Source organism: Gopherus evgoodei, unplaced genomic scaffold, assembly GCF_007399415.2.
Source record: "Gopherus evgoodei ecotype Sinaloan lineage unplaced genomic scaffold, rGopEvg1_v1.p scaffold_212_arrow_ctg1, whole genome shotgun sequence".
Classification (NCBI taxonomy): Eukaryota; Metazoa; Chordata; order Testudines; family Testudinidae; genus Gopherus; species Gopherus evgoodei.
In genome coordinates this window covers 1-17,102 of record NW_022059875.1, presented here as the reverse complement: position 1 = coordinate 17,102, position 17,102 = coordinate 1, and the positions used below count along the sequence as shown (strand labels likewise).

Below are 17,102 nucleotides of genomic sequence, written 5' to 3'. Positions count from 1 at the left end.
TGCATCGTGCGGAGCACCCCGGGGACCCCCCAGCCCGCTCCGCTGCCCGCCCCGGTCCGCCCCATGGCGCGGGAGCGCGGCGGGCCCCTCCTGGCCCAGCTGGCCCGGCTCGCCCGGCTCCTGGAGCTGAGCTGCGACCTGGAGGAAGGTGGGTTCGGGGCCCGGGGGTCCCGGCTCTGCCCCCTGGACCCCGCGTCGGGCGGAGCCGGCCTGAGGGGGGCCCGGCGCCTGGGGGAGGGGCTGGAGGGGCCCGACCCCCCCCCCCCCCGAGCTCGCTGAGAGCCCCTGAAGCCCCTGGACACTGACCCCCCCCCCGAGCTCGCTGAGAGCTCCTGTTTCTCCCCCCCCCCCAGACTGCAGCCGCGTCGCCCGCGGGTTCGAGTCCTGCCGCCAGAGGTGCTGCCGCCTGGGACTGGACCTGCGCCGGGCCCGCGAGCAGCTGCTGGCGGCGGAGAGCGAGTGCTCGGCGCTGCGCGTGAAGCTCCAACACGCCCGCAACCAGGTGGAGGTGGAGATGGGGAAGCGGCACCGGGCCGAGGCCGAGCTGGAGAAGCAGGTGCGGGAGGAGGGGGGAGCTGAGGCTCAGGCTGGGGGGGGGCTGGAGCTGGGGAGGCTCTGGAGGGGCAGGGGGTTCTGAGCTTTGCTCCCCTGGGGCTGGGGGCTGCGGGAGGGCCCTGGCCATGCGGGGGGGGTGGTCCCAGGGGGGACTTTGGCCAGGGGCCCCGGTGGAGCTGCTCCCCCCCAACAGGCTGCTTCTGCCCCCCAGGAACGGAAGCTGCAGCTGATCTTCGACTTCCTGATGCAGGAATCCCCCAGCGTGGCCTTGAGTGAGGGGCAGCGCTCGGCCCTGGCCCTGCTGGATGGGCCCCGGCTGGGCACGGTCCTGGCGCCAGGGAGCAGGTGAGTGGTGCCCCCTGGCCAGGCACTGAGGCTAGAGAGGCCCCGGCAGGAAACGGGGTGAGAGAGGCTAATCGGCGAGCGGCGCCCGGGAGCCGCGTCAAGTTCTCCATCACTGGCCACGTGAGACCCTCGACGGGCCGTTTCCCATCTGCTGTGGGGGCTCCGGGCGACGCGCTCTGGCCTGGGCCAGGCACGAGCCCAGCTGGTGATCGCAGCAGCCCTTGGAATCCGGGAATCACCTGAAACCAAATCTGAGCCCTGCCGGTGCCCCTCACTCCCGACCTGCAGCCCCTTCCTATCGCTGCCCCACCCCCACCCCAGCTCTGCTGGTGCCCTTCATTCCTGACCTGCAGCCCCTGCCAGCCCAGCCCTGAGCTCCCCCAGCTCTGACAGTGCCCCTCACTCCCGACCCGCAGCCCCCTGCCAGCCCAGCCCTGAGCTCCCCCAGCTCTGACAGTGCCCCTCACTCCCGACCTGCAGCCCCCTCCTATCGCTGCCCCACCCCCACCCCAGCTCTGCTGGTGCCCTTCATTCCTGACCTGCAGCCCCTGCCAGCCCAGCCCTGAGCTCCCCCAGCTCTGACAGTGCCCCTCACTCCCGACCCGCAGCCCCCTGCCAGCCCAGCCCTGAGCTCCCCCAGCTCTGACAGTGCCCCTCACTCCCGACCTGCAGCCCCCTCCTATCCCTGCCCCATCCCCACCCCAGCTCTGCTGGTGCCCCTCACTCCCGACCCGCAGCCCCTGCCAGTCCAGCCCTGAGCTCCCCCAGCTCTGACAGTGCCCCTCACTCCCGACCCGCAGCCCCTGCCAGTCCAGCCCTGAGCTCCCCCAGCTCTGACAGTGCCCCTCACTCCCGACCCGCAGCCCCTTCCTATCCCTGCCTCACTCCCACCCCAGCTCTTTCAGTGCCCCTCACTCCCGACCCGCAGCCCGTGCCAGCCCAGCCATGAGCTCCCCCAGCTCTGCCAGTGCCCCTCACTCCCAACCCGCAGCCCCCTGCCAGCCCAGCCCTGAGCTCCCCCAGCTCTGACAGTGCCCCTCACTTCCTACCCACAATCCCTGCTAGCCTGGCTCTGCCCTCCCCCAAGCCCTGCCGGTGCCCCTCACTCCCAACCCGCAGCTCCCTGCTGAGTGGTTGGTTTGATTTCTGCTCCCATAGGTGCTTGGGCTTCTCGTTGACTTAGCTGTGGTCCGTGACTCCCCCGAGCAGGTTGGGGCGGCTGAGCCAGGCATGCTGCCCTGCTGGGGGGTGTTGGGGGGAGGGGAGATGCCCTGGCAGAAGCCAGTGCCCCCACTGCCGGCCCGTGCTGACCGTCTCTCTTGCAGGCTGTCTGCAGTGGACGAGTCGCACACCTCGCTCACGTCCCATTCCGACATCAGCTACGACCGCACCGAGGACGACGTGGTGAGGGTCCCGCTCCGGGCAGATGAGCCCTGGACGGCGCTGCAGGGGCCTGACTCCGGCTGTCCTGGCTCGTTAATAGCTTGAGGGAGGGGGGCCTTCTAGTGTAACCAGCCTAGTGGGGTGCCTGTCTCTTCTCTGCCCCCTCTCCAGTACTGGATCCCCCAGCCGGTCCTTGGGGAGCTGGTGTGGGTGACGGCCTGGGCATGGAGCTGCCAGCGTGGCTCCATGCTGGGTCATTGCCCACGGACCCAGGGCTCTGAGCCCCCTGACCCTGCACCCTCTTGGGGTGTCCACCTCCTCCTGGGCACCCCCTCATTCTCGCCTCCTTTCAGGACTTGGACGTGACGGTGGTGAAACCTCTGAAGCGCAAGTCCCAGGAGCGCCCGGTAGGTGCAAAATGCCTGGAGCTGCCCCAGGCTAGGGGGTGCTCAGGGCCCTGGGGCCAGGGAGTGGGCAGATGGCTCCTGACTTCAGTCACATTCTCAACAGATGGGACCAAAATTCTCCCAGAATGAGCCTGTCCCTGGACCCCCAGGATTGGGGCCATGGCCCCACCTTGGGGACAGGCTCTGGGAGGCCCCATCAGCTGGCTAGGCCCTCGAGGGGTCTCGCTCTCCCTCCAGGGGAAACCAAGCGGCTTCATCGCCTCCTGGGGCTGGACCCCTGGGCCTGCAGCGCCCTCCCCCCCCCCCCGGTGAGCCCCGGGCAGCGAGTCCCCCTGAGACAGATTCCAGGGAGACTTGTACCATCTCGGGGGGGGGCAGCGCCCCCTCCGCTAGCGTCTGCAGGGACACGCAGCCTGTGCGGGTCGACAGGCGGGTGATTACTCACCTGGACCAACCCAGGGAGCCTGGAGACTGAAGGTTAAAGCATCGGCCATGCTGGTCACCCAAGGGTCATAAAAATGTTACAGAAAATCCCCTTTTTGCCCCAGCCCCACAGGAACAGGTGGAGGACGAGGCCTGGGAGAGTTGATGGTCCCCAGCAGAGCTGGGGAGCAGGGCTGGGCTAGAGGGGATGCGAGTCTGGAGTGAGGGGCCCCAGGGCTGGGCTAGCAGGGGCTGCAGGTCGGGAGTGAGGGGCACCGGCAGAGCTGTGGGGGGAGCCTGGGGCTGGGCTGGCAGGGGCTGCGGGTCGGGAGTGAGGGGCACTGGCAGAGCTGGTGGGGGGGGCAGCCCAGGGCTGGACTAGTGGGGGCTGCGAGTCGGGAGTGAGGGGCACCGGCAGAGCTGCATGGGGGATAACCGGCTCCTGCTCCAGGCGTGAGTCGGGTCCCCAGGGCGGAGTTGGGTCTGGAGTTGTCTGGCAGCCTGTGCAGGGGGCTGCTGGCTCCAGGGCTGGGGCAGGGAGATCTCAGCCCCGTGTCTCCCAGCCCCCAGGGGAGGCGCGAGGGAGGCCGGGTGGGGGGTTGGTTTCAATCGACAGGAACTCGTTACCCTGAGCGCAGTCCATCCCCCGTGGGCCCGGCGCAGGCTCCGCATTGCAGGGCTGCCGAGCTAGCAGCACGGGGCGGCCGGTCCCAGCGGTCCTGGCAGAGGGAGGCAGATGGCCTGGGAGCTCCATGCAGCCTCGTGCAAGGGGCTTGTGGGCAGCTGGACTCCTGGGTTCCACCCCCAGCTCTGCCCCCAGTTCTGTGAATGGTGGGGACCCTGCCCCCGATGCAGGGTGGCCCCAGCACCCAGAGGGTCCCAGGGGATGGGGGGAGAAGTGGCCTGGGAACCGCTTGGGAGGGTGACACCACAGCTGAGAAGTGACCTCAGGTGAGCCACGTAATAACCCCGGTGCCCCTCGCTCCCGACCCGCAGCCCCCTCCCAGCCCGGCGCTGGGCTTTGCTGCCTGTTCCTTGTGCAGTGGTTCGGAGCCGGGGTGAAGCCACAGGTCGGGGGGGGGGGCGGGAGGGGGTGATCGAGCCGCGCTGCGGGTGCCTGGCCCGGGCTGCTCTCACTGGCCCATCTGCTCCGTCCCCAGCGCTTGTCTCTGGCCCCCCTGATCGGCCCCGTGGTCCCAGCAAAGCGTTCGCGAACCCCCCACCCAGCCACCAGCGTGAGTATGGGGGGTGGGGTGGGAGCCCCTCGGATCCTGATCAGGCTGTGTCCCCTTCCCTGGGGCCCAGGCACGTCCTGGGGGCAGCTCGCCAGGGCCGGGGTAACTGTGGGGGGCAGCCCCAGTGGCTGGGGAAGGGGCCGTTCCCGGTGTTCCTGTGTCCCAGCCCCTGGCTGAGTGGGGGGATTCGGGGTGGGGGGGGCATGGGCCCTGCTCCCCAAAGGCAGCACACGCCTTTCCCCGGGCCCCCCAGGCTGCCCCAGCTTGGTGCCCCGCTCTGCTGCCTGCTCTGCCGGGCCCCGGTGTGGGCTGGGAGGGGGCAGGGGGCAACTGGGGGCAACTCAGCTCCAGTCTCCAACTCTTCTCCCCCCCCCAGGCGAGTGAGCCCCCAGGGACCCTCCCAGCAGGGGCCATTGCTGAAGACCGGGGCCGGGACCGGAGCCTGCTGCCCGCGGCCGTGGTGCCAGTGCTGGGTCGACGCTCGCGCCAGGGCCGACGCCTCTCCACACTCACAGGTCCCCCCATGTGCCAGAGCTGCCCCCGGGCCCTGCCCTTCTCCTCCACGCGGCCCGACAGCAGCCGCATGTGCCCAGGCCCCCACCCCCCTTCGAGCGGGAGGGCCTGGGCTGGGGGGGCAGTGCTGCTAGGGGCTGGCTCGGGCAGTGGGAGTCATGGGGGGCCTGTGCTCCCCACCCTGCTGACTCTCTCCCCTCCCCCCCCAGAGCTGACCACAGTGTGGGGGAGCAGTGAGGACTCAGACACCCGCCCGGAGAGTGGGGCAGGGCTGGAGCCCAGGGGACTGGACCCCTTCCCCTCCCCCCCGCAGGGGGTGCCACCGCCCCAGCACCTCTTCACTTCCAAAACGGTGGGGAGCAGCGTGGGCCCCACTGACAGCCCCTCCCCCTCACAGGGGCGCCCCACAGCCGGAGTCCCTGCCCGGCTCCCCTTCCCCCGCCACGTCTGCTTCTAGGGCTGGGTGGGGTGGGTCCTGGGGGGCTCTGGGTGAGCAGGTTTGGGGTGGGGGGCAGCCAGTCCACGGGTAGGGGGGTCCCAGGGTGGGGCTGGTCCCTGAGGCAGGCAGGGGGGCAGTGGGTTCTGGGGTGGGGACAGCCGGTCTGGGGGGAGGGGGGTCCCAGGGTGGGTTCTGGAGGTGGAGGGGGGCAGCAGGGGGGCGGCCTGTCTGGGCGCACCGTGACCCCCCCTCTCGGTAGGTGATCCGCCCCGAGTCCTGCTCCGTCTGCGGCTCCCGCGCCCGCTTTGGGCGGGCGGTGCTGCGGTGCCGGTGGTGCCGCCTGCTGCTGCACCCTGAGTGCCGCGGGCGCTGCCCCAGCCTGTGCACCCCGGGCCCCCGGCCCCAGCCCCAGGAGGTGAGTACTGGGGGGACTGGCGGGGTCCCTGGCCTGGCCCCTCCCTCACCCTGTCCCCTGCTGCAGGGCGTCCTGGCCGACTTCGCGCCCCCCGTGGCCCCCCTGGTGCCTGCCCTGGTGGTGCAGTGCGTGAGCGAGGTGGAGCGCAGGGGCCTGACGGAGGTAGGCCGGAGGGGAGCTCTGGGGGGGCAGTTGGGGGGGCTGGTCCCTGTGGTGGAGACTCACCCCCCCCCCCCCAGACAGGGCTGTACCGGGTGCCCGGCGCGGAGCCGCTGGTGCGGGAGTGGAAGCAGAAGCTGCTGCGGGCCAAGGGGGCGCTGCCCTCGCTGGGCCGCGTGGGCGACGTGCACGTGGTCTGTGGGGTGCTCAAGGACTTCCTGAGGGGCCTCAAGGAGCCGCTGGTCACCTTCCGTCTGCACCCCCTCTTCCTGCGGGCCGCTGGTGAGCGGGTGGGGTGGGGCTGGGGGCGGGGCCTGCGGGTTGGGGCGGGGCCTGTGGGTTTGGGGTGGATCCCCATCCCCATCCCCCTGGTGGGACCAGAGAGGTGTGTGCAGGGTGGGGTAGGGGGTGGGACCTGTGGGTTGGGGTGGGGTCAGGGAGGGGCAGGGGCAGGGCCTGTGGATTTGGGGTGGACTCCCCCCACCCCTGGTGGGACCGGGGAGGTGTGTGCAGGATGGGGTAGGGAGCGGGGCCTGTGGGTTGGGGCTGGGCCTGTGGGTTTTGGGTGGCTCCCCACCCCACCCCGCCCCTGGTGGGACCAGGGAGATGTGTGCAGAGTGGGGTAGGGGGCGGGGCCTGTGGGTTTTGGGTGGACTCCCCCGCCCCCCCCCGAGAGTGGGGAGGTGCTGGGAGTCTCTTGGGGGGCAGGGACTCCTGGCCTGGAGGCAAGTGCCCCGACCCACAGCCCGGGCACGGTGTCTCCCTGGTACCTTTCCGAACACCCCAGGGCCCGACTGGCCGCGCTGCCCTGGCTCTGCCCCACCAGTGCTGGGCTGGTGCCGTGGGGCAGTGTTGAGCTGAGGGGGGGTGGCTGAGGACCCATGTCCCCTCTCCCCATGACCATGGCTCCTGGTTCTGCCCCCAGACATCCCGGACGAGGCCGCCTGCCAGGCAGCCCTGTGCCACGTGGTGAGCAAACTGCCCCCCGCCAACCGGGACACGCTGGCCTTCCTCGTGCTGCACCTGCTGAGGTGAGGGCAGGCCGGGACTGGGGGCTCCTGGGGGGCCTGGGGGGTGGAGCGCATGGCCTGGCGGGGGTTGGGAAAGGTCCCCCCAACCTGTGGGTTTGGCACGGTTGCCCATTAGGCTCCGAGACACGTGAGTGCCCCCCCCCCCCAGGGACTGGCGCCCCGAGGGCAGGAGGGACCTGCATGCCGTGGGGCTCCGGCTGCCGTGGGGTGGCACTTCCGCTCGGTGACTGTCCAGGCTGAGCGGGCGTCAGAGCTGGTCCCCGGGGGGGGGGGTCCCTCTGTTCCCAGGGCCTGGCTCCTGGCAGCGCCTGTACGTGGGGCCGTCCCGGCTCCCCCTGCTCGCGGCTCCGTCCCCCATGGACCCTGTGGCCCAGGAGCGGACGTGGCTCTGCCCCCGTCTCTGCTGGCTGCCCCGGTGTCCTCTCTGGGCCTGGTGTCTCCTGGCTTCCCCGTGTGGGGCATTGGGGTCGTTCTGCCCAGACCCGCCTGTCCCTGGCTGGGGTCGCTCCGGGATTGGGGTCTGGCAGGGTCTAGCGGCTTTGCCCAGGGAGCCGAGCCCTGCCCTGCCCTGCCGTGGAGTCGGCTCTGTTCTGGGTGTCAGGGGGCCGGGAGAATCATAGCGGCCTGGTGCCGCTTGGCAGCGGTGGGTCCCGGGGGGGGGGGGGCCATTTGCAGACCTGGGCAGGGAGCTCTGTGGGGGTTCGGGGGCTGGGGAGGCCTGGGGGGGCTGTTGGCTGGTTGCTTGGCAGAGTTTTGTTGGGGGTTGTCGCTTGGGAGCCCGGGGGCGCAGCAGGGGTGGGGATGGCACGGACCTAGCAGGACAGACGCACCCACCCACTCACCCCCCTGGCTTCCCCGCAGGGTCGCTCAGAGCCCCGACTGCAGGATGGACGAGCTGAATCTGGCCCGCGTCTTCGGGCCCACACTGGTGGGGCACGGCACGAGCAGCCCCACACCCCTGGCCATTCTGGAGGACACGCCGCAGCAGTGCAAGGTGAGGGGCAGGTGCCAGAGGGTGGGAGGGGGCCGCTGTCTGTTCCAGCCCTGCCGCACGGCATCCCCTCCCCATTCTCCCCCTGCTGCCACCCAGGGGGTCAGACCCACAGGGCTCCTAGGAGCTGGTGCACTGCCAGCCCAAGGGGGGGTGGACCAGCTCCATTGTTGGGGGGGCTGCGTAGAACCCAAGTGGCTGGGCCCAGGTGGGTACATCTCAGCGGCTTCCCCCAACCCCCCCAGGTGATGGCTCGTCTCCTGTCGCTGCCCCCCGAGTTCTGGAGGCGCTTTGTGGGCATGGAGCTGGAGAACCTGGTGCCCACGGCCGCGAGCGACCCCCTAGCCCTGAACAAACAGGGTGAGCATGGGGTTCGGGGGGGCTCCCTGCTGGGGGACAGTGGGACTGTGGGGGGTAGGGGCCGTGCAGCCTGGGGCCCCCCACAGAGCAGGTGTGGGGAGCTCTCTGCCCTGGGGGTCACCCTGGGCCCCATCCCCCTGAGCTGTGGCTGCTAGAGGGGCCAGGCCTGGTGCCCCACCGGGCCCATGGTGCTCTGCTACTGTGACCCCTATCACCAGACACCACCACCCCCCCCCCACCCCCCAACTGCACTCAGCCATGGTCACTTGGCACCAATCGCTCCTGGAGATTGGGGGGGGGGGGGGCTGGCCTGCTGCAGGGAGTTACCCCCCCATCCCAGGACACAGGCTAAGCCGTGACTGCCTCAGTGGGGCAGCCCCAGGGTGGTGCTGTCAGGGGCAGAGGGTTGAACCGACTCTTGGGGGGTGGGGAGGGTTCAGGGTGGGCAGGAGGCTGCAGGCATCCCCCTCCCACACTCAGTGTCCCCCCCCAACCCCAGAGCGGCTCTTCCGCCCCCTCTCATCCCCCGAGATGAACTCGACTCAGCTGAACCCGACCGGCTGCTGCCTCCCTGACCCACGGCGGAGCTGCGTGGGCACCGCGGGCACGGGCCTGTGAGTGCTGGAGAGGGCAGGGGGGGCTGTCATGCCCCTGTGAGGGCCGGGGGGGGGGCGGCCGTCACGCCCCTGTGAGTGCCAGGGGTGTGTGTGGCGGGGAGAAGATCTGTCCTGCCCCTGTGAGTGCGGGGGGGGGCTGGGGTGGGGGGGGGGACTGTCCTGCCCCTGTGAGTGCGGGGGGGGGCTGGGATGGGGTGGGGGGACTGTCATGCTCCTGTGAGTGCAGGGGGCGCGGGGGGGCTGTCCTGCCCCTGTGAGTGATGGGGGGCTGGGGTGGAGGTGGGGACTGTCCTGCCCCTGTGAGTGCAGGGGGGCTGGGTGGGGGGGGGACTGTCCTGCCCCTGTGAGTGCTGGGCAGGGGGATTATTGCTGTACTCAGCAGGGAGGTTGGCCCCTCGGGCTGCGCTGGTACGGGGGGCACTGCTGTGCAGCGGGGGGGGGGTGGCTCTGTGCTGTGTGGGAGCTGGGGGGGGTGTCAGTCTGTCTGGGGAAGCTGCCCTTGCTCTAACCTGTTTTCCTTCCCCCCCCAGGCAGGTGCTGGGCTCCAGGAAGACGGGCCGGTTCTTCCCCTCCCTGCTGTAGGCCCTGGACGGCTCCCCCCATGGCTCCGAGGGGGAGGGAATGGGCAGCCAGGGGGCAGGGACAGCGTCTGAGCTTGGGGTGGGACCTGGGGGGCAGGCGCCAGCACTCGCTGCACGGGTGCTGGAGGGAATATGCAGCAAAGATGTGGGTCCCTGCCCCAGGGCAGGGGCTGGGCTGGGCTGAGCTGGGGGTCTGGCTCCCCCATGCCTGCTGTCCTGGGGAGCAGCATGATGAGGGGGGAGCCAGGGTCTCCCAGCTGTCCCAGGGGTGGGTGAGGAGCACAGAGCACATGGAGCTGGGGGCTGATTCCTATTAAATGCTTGTGCAGAGCCAGGCCTGTTGGGGTGTGTGTGTGGCATGGGGAGGGGGGGCCTAGGAGCCAGGTCATCCCCACGGCTCACCTAGTGCGTCTCACAGGTTGCTGGGGGGGGGGCAGGAATTTTTCCCCCAGGGCAGAGGAAGGTGAAGCCCCCTCAGGTGTGGGGTGGGGTCTCTACAGCAGGGGCGGGGGCAGACTGGAGGTCGTGGGAGGCTCTGGTGTTACTCCAGCAGCTGCAGTACCGCCTGCTCCCTGCAGGGGACTCTGCCTGCATCTCAGGGCTGCTCCAGCTGTAGCCAGGGAGCCTTGGCCGGGGGGCTGGCTGGAGAGGGGGGCTGGGACTGGCTGGCCTCCAGCATTCTTGGCAAACCCCCGCCCCCCTGCCAGCTCTAGCAATGCCCCCCCCACACACACACACATGGTCTAGGGCACCCCACATTTACCCTGCCGGGGGCTCTGGGCATAACATTCTGTGGGGTCTTTCCCCAGTGAAAGTGGCTTGCAGGGTAATTTCACTAATGCCCCCGGCCTATGGGCTCCCGGCTCAGCACCCAGTGGTGGGGGCCAGGCTGAGGGTCAGGGCGAGCAAGAGGAGTCTAGCAGCTCTGGGCTGGGGCTTGGAGGTGAGTTTGCTTCCAGGGCTCCCCCCCCCCACCCCGCAGAGCGGCTTGTACCCTGAAGCGGGGACCCTGCCTCGCCGGCCCGGAACCAGGCACGTCACTGATTCTGGCAGAACAATCCTCGCCCAGTCACGTCCCCGTCCCCCCCGTCCCCCCTCAGTGACTTCAGTCCTGTCAAATTAACCAAGCCACAAGCCTGAAACAATCAGAACCAGCCAGGGTGTGATAACCTGGGACAGTTCTTAATGCTCCCTCTGAATGCGGGGCGGGGGGGGGGGTCAGTTCCTAGGAGACCCTCTGTCTCCTGGCAACTAATGGCCAGGCGCCTTCCCCCCCCATGAGGGGATACTAAAGATGGGGGAGAACAAAGAGGTCAAGTGACCTCCTGGCCCGGCGAAAGGGGCTGAGCAGAGAGGAGGGGCTGGGAGGGGTTGTTAGTCTGGAGCTGGCTGGGGACGAGGAGTGAAGTGCAGACGTGGGGGTCTGGCTCACTGCCCCCCAGAATGGACCGGGCCGAGAGGTCCGGTTCTCTGTACCTACAAGCTCTGTTTTAGACCCTGTTCCTGTCATCGAATAAACCTCTGTGTTACTGGCTGGCTGAGAGTCACGTCTGACTGCAAAGTGGGGGGTCAGGACCCTTCCCCCTCCAGCTTCCCCAGCCCCCGGCCAGGAGGTCACCTGATCCCTTTGTCTCCAACACCTTCAGCTGGCACCTTTGCAGGGGAGGGGCCCAGGCCATCAGTTGCTAGGAGACAGAGTGTCAGGCATTTAGGTGCACTGGCCCTTTGCTCTGCCAGATACTGAAGAACTGCCATGGGGACACTGAGGCACCAAGACAGTATTCTGAGACCACAGTAAGCACAGTCCCAGTTCCTCACACCAGGCCAGCGCCTGGCTCAGTGGAGCTGTACCTATCTCATGGAGCTGGAAGGGACCCTGAAAGGTCGAGTCCAGCCCCCTGCCCCTGCCTTTGCTAGCAGGACCCTGATTTTTGCCCCAGATCCCTAAGTGGCCCCCTCAAGGGCTGAACTCACAGCCCTGGGTTTAGCAGAGCAATGCTCAAACCCCTGAGCTATCCCTACCCCCCTGCCAGTTCGGCTGATCACCCGTAGGGAGGAGCCGGGTTCTGTCGATCGCGACACGATGCTCCAGGGAGGTCTTGGCAGGACGAACCCAACGTTTCACGGCAAGGCCCCTGGTTATATAGTGATCTTCCTTCCTTGGGACCAGGGAGCTTTGCACCGTTATGCTGCAATCAGTCGCCGTTTGACGAGTGCTTGTTTTCTTAAATTGTTCTTCTCGTCCTTTATCTTGTTCTTCCATCCGTCCCTCAGGGAGTTACCCCAGGCTGGGTGTGATCACGGCTCTCTTGTCCCCATTGATAGGTGCCTGCCCCATCTTTGAGTATCGTGAGCTGGCATCTCAGTATCCAACTGCAGAACATCAGTGCCTGCTCCACTGCTCTTTACCCTTCATTTGAAATTATACAAAATAAAACACAAAACCCTGCTACGCCGCCGCTCCTTCGTAGCAGGCTCTCCAGGCCGCCAGACGAACACTCCCAGGCTGGGCGTTGCTGCAGTAAGACTCCTGTTTAACAGGGAAATTTACCGCCACAATTTCCAGAGCGCCCTGGGGACACACCAGCCCTGGCCAATTTGTTCAGCACAACTCGATAGCTTCCTAGACGCCTGCCCTGGGTGACGAAGTGGGAATGTTCTTGCCTTGTTCTGTGAATGCTGAGGGGGGAGCAACCTGGGAAGGGTTGTTTTTTTTTTTGTTTTGTTTTTGCCAGTAACACAGAGGTTTATTCAATGACAGGAACAGGGTCTAAAACAGAGCTTGTAGGTACAGCGAACCGGACCCCTCGGCTGGGTCCATTCTGGGGGGCAGTGAGCCAGACCCCCACGTCTGCACTTTACTCCTCATCCCCAGCCAGCTCCAGACTAACCACCCCTTCCAGCCCCCTCCTGCTCAGCCCCTTTCCCGGGCCAGGAGGTCACCTGATCCCTTTGTCTCCAACACCTTCAGCTGGCACCTTTTGCAGGGCAGTTGTGCTGGGACTGGCTGCATTGGGGAAGGGAGATACCTGAGCAGGTAACCTGAGACCCCAGGAGGGGGGTTGGAGGCCAGGTGACACCTCTGCCCAGGACACTGGACAAAGGCTGGTGGAGGAGCCGGGGGGAGGCTGAGTAAGAGGCTGGGGGGAGTTTTAGCTTGGAAGCGGGCTGGGAAATGGAGGGGCACCCTGATGGGGCTTGGGCTTCCCAATGAGTCTGAGGCCTCCCTCGGGGCCCCAGCTGGACCTAACTGGAGAGGGTCCTGTTGTCTGTATCAGCAAGACTTGTTTTGGGCTGTGTTCCTGTCATCTAAATAAACCTCTTGTCACGAGTCCCCAGGCAACACTCTAGAGCTGCTCCCCACCAAGCCAGGCAGGACTCTGGGGAGCCTCCTGTCCCTCAGAGCAGACTGTCTGCAGGGCAAGAAGCTCACACGACTTCACCTCCTGGGTCTCTCCTTGGAGCATTCAGCATCCTCTGCCCCTCCGTGCGCTTCCCACAGCGAGTCCGCCCCAGCGGGGTCCTGGGGAAGCCAGAGGGTCCTGCACCCCCACTTTGCAGTCAGACGTGACTCTTAGCCAGCCAGTAACACAGAGGTTTATTTGATGACAGGAGCAGGGTCTAAAACAGCTTGTGAGTACCACGAACCGGACCCCTCAGCCAGGTCCATTCTGGGGGGCAGTGAGCCAGACCCCCCACGTCTGCACTTCACTCCTCGACCCCAGCCAGCTCCAGACTAACAACCCCTCCCAGCCCCTCCTCTCTGCTTAGCCCCTTTCCCAGGCCAGGAGGTCACCTGATCCCTTTGTCTCCAACACCTTCAGCTGGCACCTTTGCAGGGGAGGGGTCCAGGCCATCAGTTGCTAGGAGACAGAGTGTCAGGCATTTAGGTGCACTGGCCCTTTGCTCTGCCAGATACTTAAGAACTGCCATGGGGACACTGAGGCACCAACACAGTACTCAGAGCAAACATTCAGAACTTTCCCAGTTCGTGTCACTCTGCAGGTGGCTGATAAAATCAATGAACAGAGAAGGGCTAAGAACCCATCGCCGCAGGGCCCCTGGGAAACACACCTGCCCGCTGCTGTCACCATTACAAGCCATGGCGAGCCCCAGCCATTATCCATTTAATGAGCCCCAGGTTCATTTCATCTCCGGCTAGTTCTTCAATCAACCCCATGAGTCCGTCACAGGCTGCTAGTGCCTTCCCCCACCCTCCTTGCCAGCCCCTCACATCCTACCCCATTGTGGTGCCTGGCCCCGGACTGCCCCATGGCAGGGCAGAGGCAGCGTGGGGCTGCTGCAATCCAGTCAGAGGTGAAAGTGGGGCAGGACGGCAGACTGGTAAATAGCAAGTGCCAGTAGCGGCCCCTAAACACCGACATCACAGCACTGGGCATTAATGGCACTGCCCCCTTTGCCCCCCTCCGCAGGGCCGCCGGGGGGGGGGCAAAGAGGTAGCTGAGCTGGGGCAGTAGAACAGAAAGTTTATTAGATGAGAGGTACGCACTCCAAACCAGGCCTTGTAGGTACAACTAGGTCCCCTCAGTCAGGGTCTTCTGGGGGGCAGGGAGCTTAGAGCCCAGCCGCAGGGTTCCCTCCGATTCCCCAGCCGACTCTCTCCCTTTGTCCAGTTTCCCCCCGAGTTTCCATTCAGTCACTCTCAGGTAAGGTTCCGCGGGCCAGTCCTACGTTGTAACGTTTTTAGAAGGTCTCTTTCTCTGAGTCTATAATATAGAACTAAACGATTGTTGTATGGAAAGTAAATCAGGTTTTTAAAATGTTTAAGAAGCTTCATTTAAAATTAAATTAAAATGCAGAGCCCCCCAGACCGGTGGCCAGGACCCCGGCAGTGAAAATCACCTCGCGTGCCGCCTTCAGCAGCCGTGCCACAGGTTGCCGACCCCTGAGTTACAGGATCAGGTATCGTCCCTCAAGTGAAGTCACCCCCTGCTCTCCCACTCCCTCCCCCCCACCCGCGCTCCCTACTGCCACAGTCTCTGGCTGCCCTATGGGCCCCACAAGCCAGGCTTCGCTCTGTGTCTCGCTGCACGGCCCGGGGGGGTTAAGTAGCTGCCTTCCCAATTGGGTCTATGGGCTGTGGGGCAGCACCCCTCTCCCCACCCCCAAGGGCCTGGCCTGCTCTCACCCAGGTTGCACACACACCCCTTTTCCCATCCCAGGGGCTGCCTGCCAGCCTGGGGTTTTAACCCCACAGGGGCCTGTTCCATTTGTGCTGCGATTCCGTGTGTGGACGCTGACCAGGGCTCGCCATGGGCCAGATTCCTTCACTTCCTGCTCAGGGAAGGTCTCACTGCCAGATGCTGTTAGCTGGCCCCTGCAGCCATCCCAGCCCACACTGTCACTGCAGGGGCAGGCCAAGGATGGTGCAGATGCGACAACCCCCTCCCAGCGATCCCCCACCTGGCCAGGGGGGTCATGGGGCAGGGCAAACCCAGCCAGACGCCCAGCCTGGGCCCAGGGATGGAGGGGCGGGGACTGGCTTCAGCTCGGCTGGGCTGTGACACCCCAGGGAGGTGGTTTCCAGGCTGGGCCGAGCCAGGCAAGGGCTGATGCAGGGCCTCATTCAGCTTTAGTGTCTGTCTAGGGAGTGGCTGGAGGGGCCCATGGCCTGGCCTGCAGGGGGAACTGAGCCGTGCACGGGCTGGGGTCAGTCACCTGCACTGCAACCGGGCCAGGCCCAGAAGGTCCCCAGCTCCCGGCCGGGCCCGTCCCACCGCTCCGCTGGCCCCTCACAGGATGATCTGGTTCTTGAAGCTGCGGCTCAGCTCCTTGTGGGGCAGGACGATGGAGTTGAGGATCACAACCTCCGCAGGGATGGTGACGTTACAGCCTGCGTGGGGAGACCAGAGCCACTGTCAGCTGGGGGACCCTGCAGGGAACTCCCAGCTGGGGGACCTGAGGCTGCCCCCCATGCCACAGCCTGGGCCAAGGGAGCGGGGAGGGTCTCACACCTACCCAGGATGGTGATGGAGGGCGTGAGCCTGCCGTCCCTGAAGAGGGTCTCGCTGTCGATTTTGGCGTAGGGGTCGTTGGGGTTTGGGTCACTGGGCGTCCCTTCAACCCGGGCCCAGCGTCCGATGGTGCTGTCCCAGCCCACAATGCTGTTCAGCACACAGGTGTGATCCTGGGGAGAGGGCAGCACAGGGTGAGGGGGGCACTAGCCCCCGTCACAGGCTGGCCCTCAGGTAGGGAACCAGAGAAACGAGGGTGGCTGCAGTAGTGGTGCCCTGTAGCGGAGGGGTGGGGGGAGAGCCCAGGCTGGGCTAGCAGGGGCTGCAGGTCGGGAGTGAGGGGCCCTGGCAGGGCTAGGATGGGGCAGGACTGGGCTGGCAGGGGCTGAGGGTCTGGAGTGAGAGGCCCTGGCAGAGCCATGAGGGGGAGAGCCCAGGGCTGGGCTAGCAGGGGCTGCAGGTCGGGAGTGAGGGGCCCTGCCAGAGCCGTGAGGGGGAGAGCCCAGGGCCAGGCTGGCAAGGGGCTGCGGGTCGGGAGTGAGGGGCCCTGGCAGAGCCATGGGGGACAGGGAGCCCAGGGCTGGGTTGGCAGGGGGCTGCGGGTCTGGAGTGAGGGGCTCTGGCAGAGCCACTGGGGGGAGAGCCCAGGGCAGGGCTGCCAGGGGGCTGTGGGTCGGGAGTGAGGGGCCCTGGCAGGGGTGGGGGAGGGAGCAGGGCTGGGCTGGCAGGGGGCTGTGGGTCGGGAGTGAGGGGCCCCAGGGCTGGCCAGTGGGGGGTTTGTGGGGCCTCGGCAGAGTCGGGGAACACAGGACACAGCTCCAGGCTGCACACGCTGCTGGCTGAGCTGACCGTCTCCGCCCGAAGCTGGGGGTTGAAAGCCCCCCCTCCCCCAGTGGGGCCTGCCCTACCTGCAGCGACGCCCCGTGCAGGATGATGGACTCGCGCACACGCACGCCGGCTCCCACCATCACCCCCTTCCCGATGGAGACGTTGGGACCCAGCTGGAGGGAGAGGCAGGACAGGCAGTGAGCAAAGCCCCCAGGCCGGCCCCAAGAACCCCTCCCCTGGCCCGGCACTCACCACAGCGCTGCGGTCGATGGACGCTGTCGGTGGAGATACACGTTCCCTGCAACACAAAGAAGGGTGAGGGGACGGCGGGGAGAGGAACTGGCCAGAGCCCAGCCGCAGCCCCGCCCTGGAGCTCCCGTGCCCAGGTGTCTCCCCTGGCTGGGCCGGCAGGGTGAGCGCAAGGCTCTGCCAGCCGGGCCCAGGCCGAGGGGCTGCGGGGGAGGTACCTCGGATGGTGGGCCCCTCGGGACTGTTCGGGGCCAGTCTCTCCGGGTGGCACTGGCTGTACTGGCTGAGGTAGAGGCGGCTGGCGTAGATGGCAGAGCTGGGGGGAAAGGCGCCAATCAGCGTGGCCGGGCCCCACATCGCAGGGAGCGTCTCCTGCTGGGGCCGGCAGCGCTGTCCGGCCCTGCCTAGCAGAGAGGCTGCTCCTGCGGGGCCCCCACCCGCACCCCCCCACTGGAACAGGTCTGAGCTGAGCTCAGCTCCAGCAGCTCCCCACAGTACAAGGGACGCTGCCCCGCTCCCGGGGCCTGCCCTGCCCACCCCACCCGGCCGATTTGATCTGGCTCCAGAAGCCGTCGGTTTTGTAGACGTAGAGTTTG

General features: G+C 67.1%; 2 protein-coding genes across 4 annotated transcripts; one reads left to right on the top strand and one right to left on the bottom strand.

Moving 5' to 3' along the window:
- The first annotated feature begins 55 nt into the window (after nucleotides 1–55).
- Nucleotides 56–9,784, top strand: LOC115640146 (rac GTPase-activating protein 1-like). Of its 3 annotated transcripts, none has more exons than XM_030542992.1 (14): nucleotides 56–148; nucleotides 354–556; nucleotides 767–900; nucleotides 2,226–2,304; nucleotides 2,637–2,690; nucleotides 4,274–4,348; nucleotides 4,725–4,863; nucleotides 5,071–5,213; nucleotides 5,782–5,877; nucleotides 5,955–6,156; nucleotides 6,800–6,905; nucleotides 7,767–7,899; nucleotides 8,142–8,256; nucleotides 9,404–9,784. In XM_030542992.1, the coding sequence occupies exons 1-14, from the start codon at nucleotides 64–66 to the stop codon at nucleotides 9,769–9,771; spliced, it is 1,932 nt and encodes a 643-aa protein (XP_030398852.1). In that variant the 5' UTR covers nucleotides 56–63; the 3' UTR covers nucleotides 9,772–9,784. The 3 variants fall into 3 exon arrangements, with proteins under 3 accessions (XP_030398852.1, XP_030398851.1, XP_030398850.1); XM_030542991.1 differs by adding an exon at nucleotides 8,756–8,870 and having other exon boundaries at nucleotides 4,725–5,213; nucleotides 9,404–9,540; XM_030542990.1 differs by having other exon boundaries at nucleotides 4,725–5,213.
- A 4,137-nt stretch (nucleotides 9,785–13,921) lies between these two features.
- LOC115640145 (mannose-1-phosphate guanyltransferase alpha-like) lies at nucleotides 13,922–17,098 on the bottom strand (the record flags this gene model as incomplete). The annotated part of the gene is given in 8 exon segments (XM_030542989.1): nucleotides 13,922–14,194; nucleotides 15,134–15,308; nucleotides 15,434–15,602; nucleotides 16,338–16,430; nucleotides 16,510–16,538; nucleotides 16,541–16,555; nucleotides 16,725–16,822; nucleotides 17,049–17,098. Coding segments are annotated over 7 exon segments (555 nt in total), but the record flags the coding sequence as incomplete, so codon positions are not given.
- Between the last annotated feature and the right edge of the window lie 4 nt (nucleotides 17,099–17,102).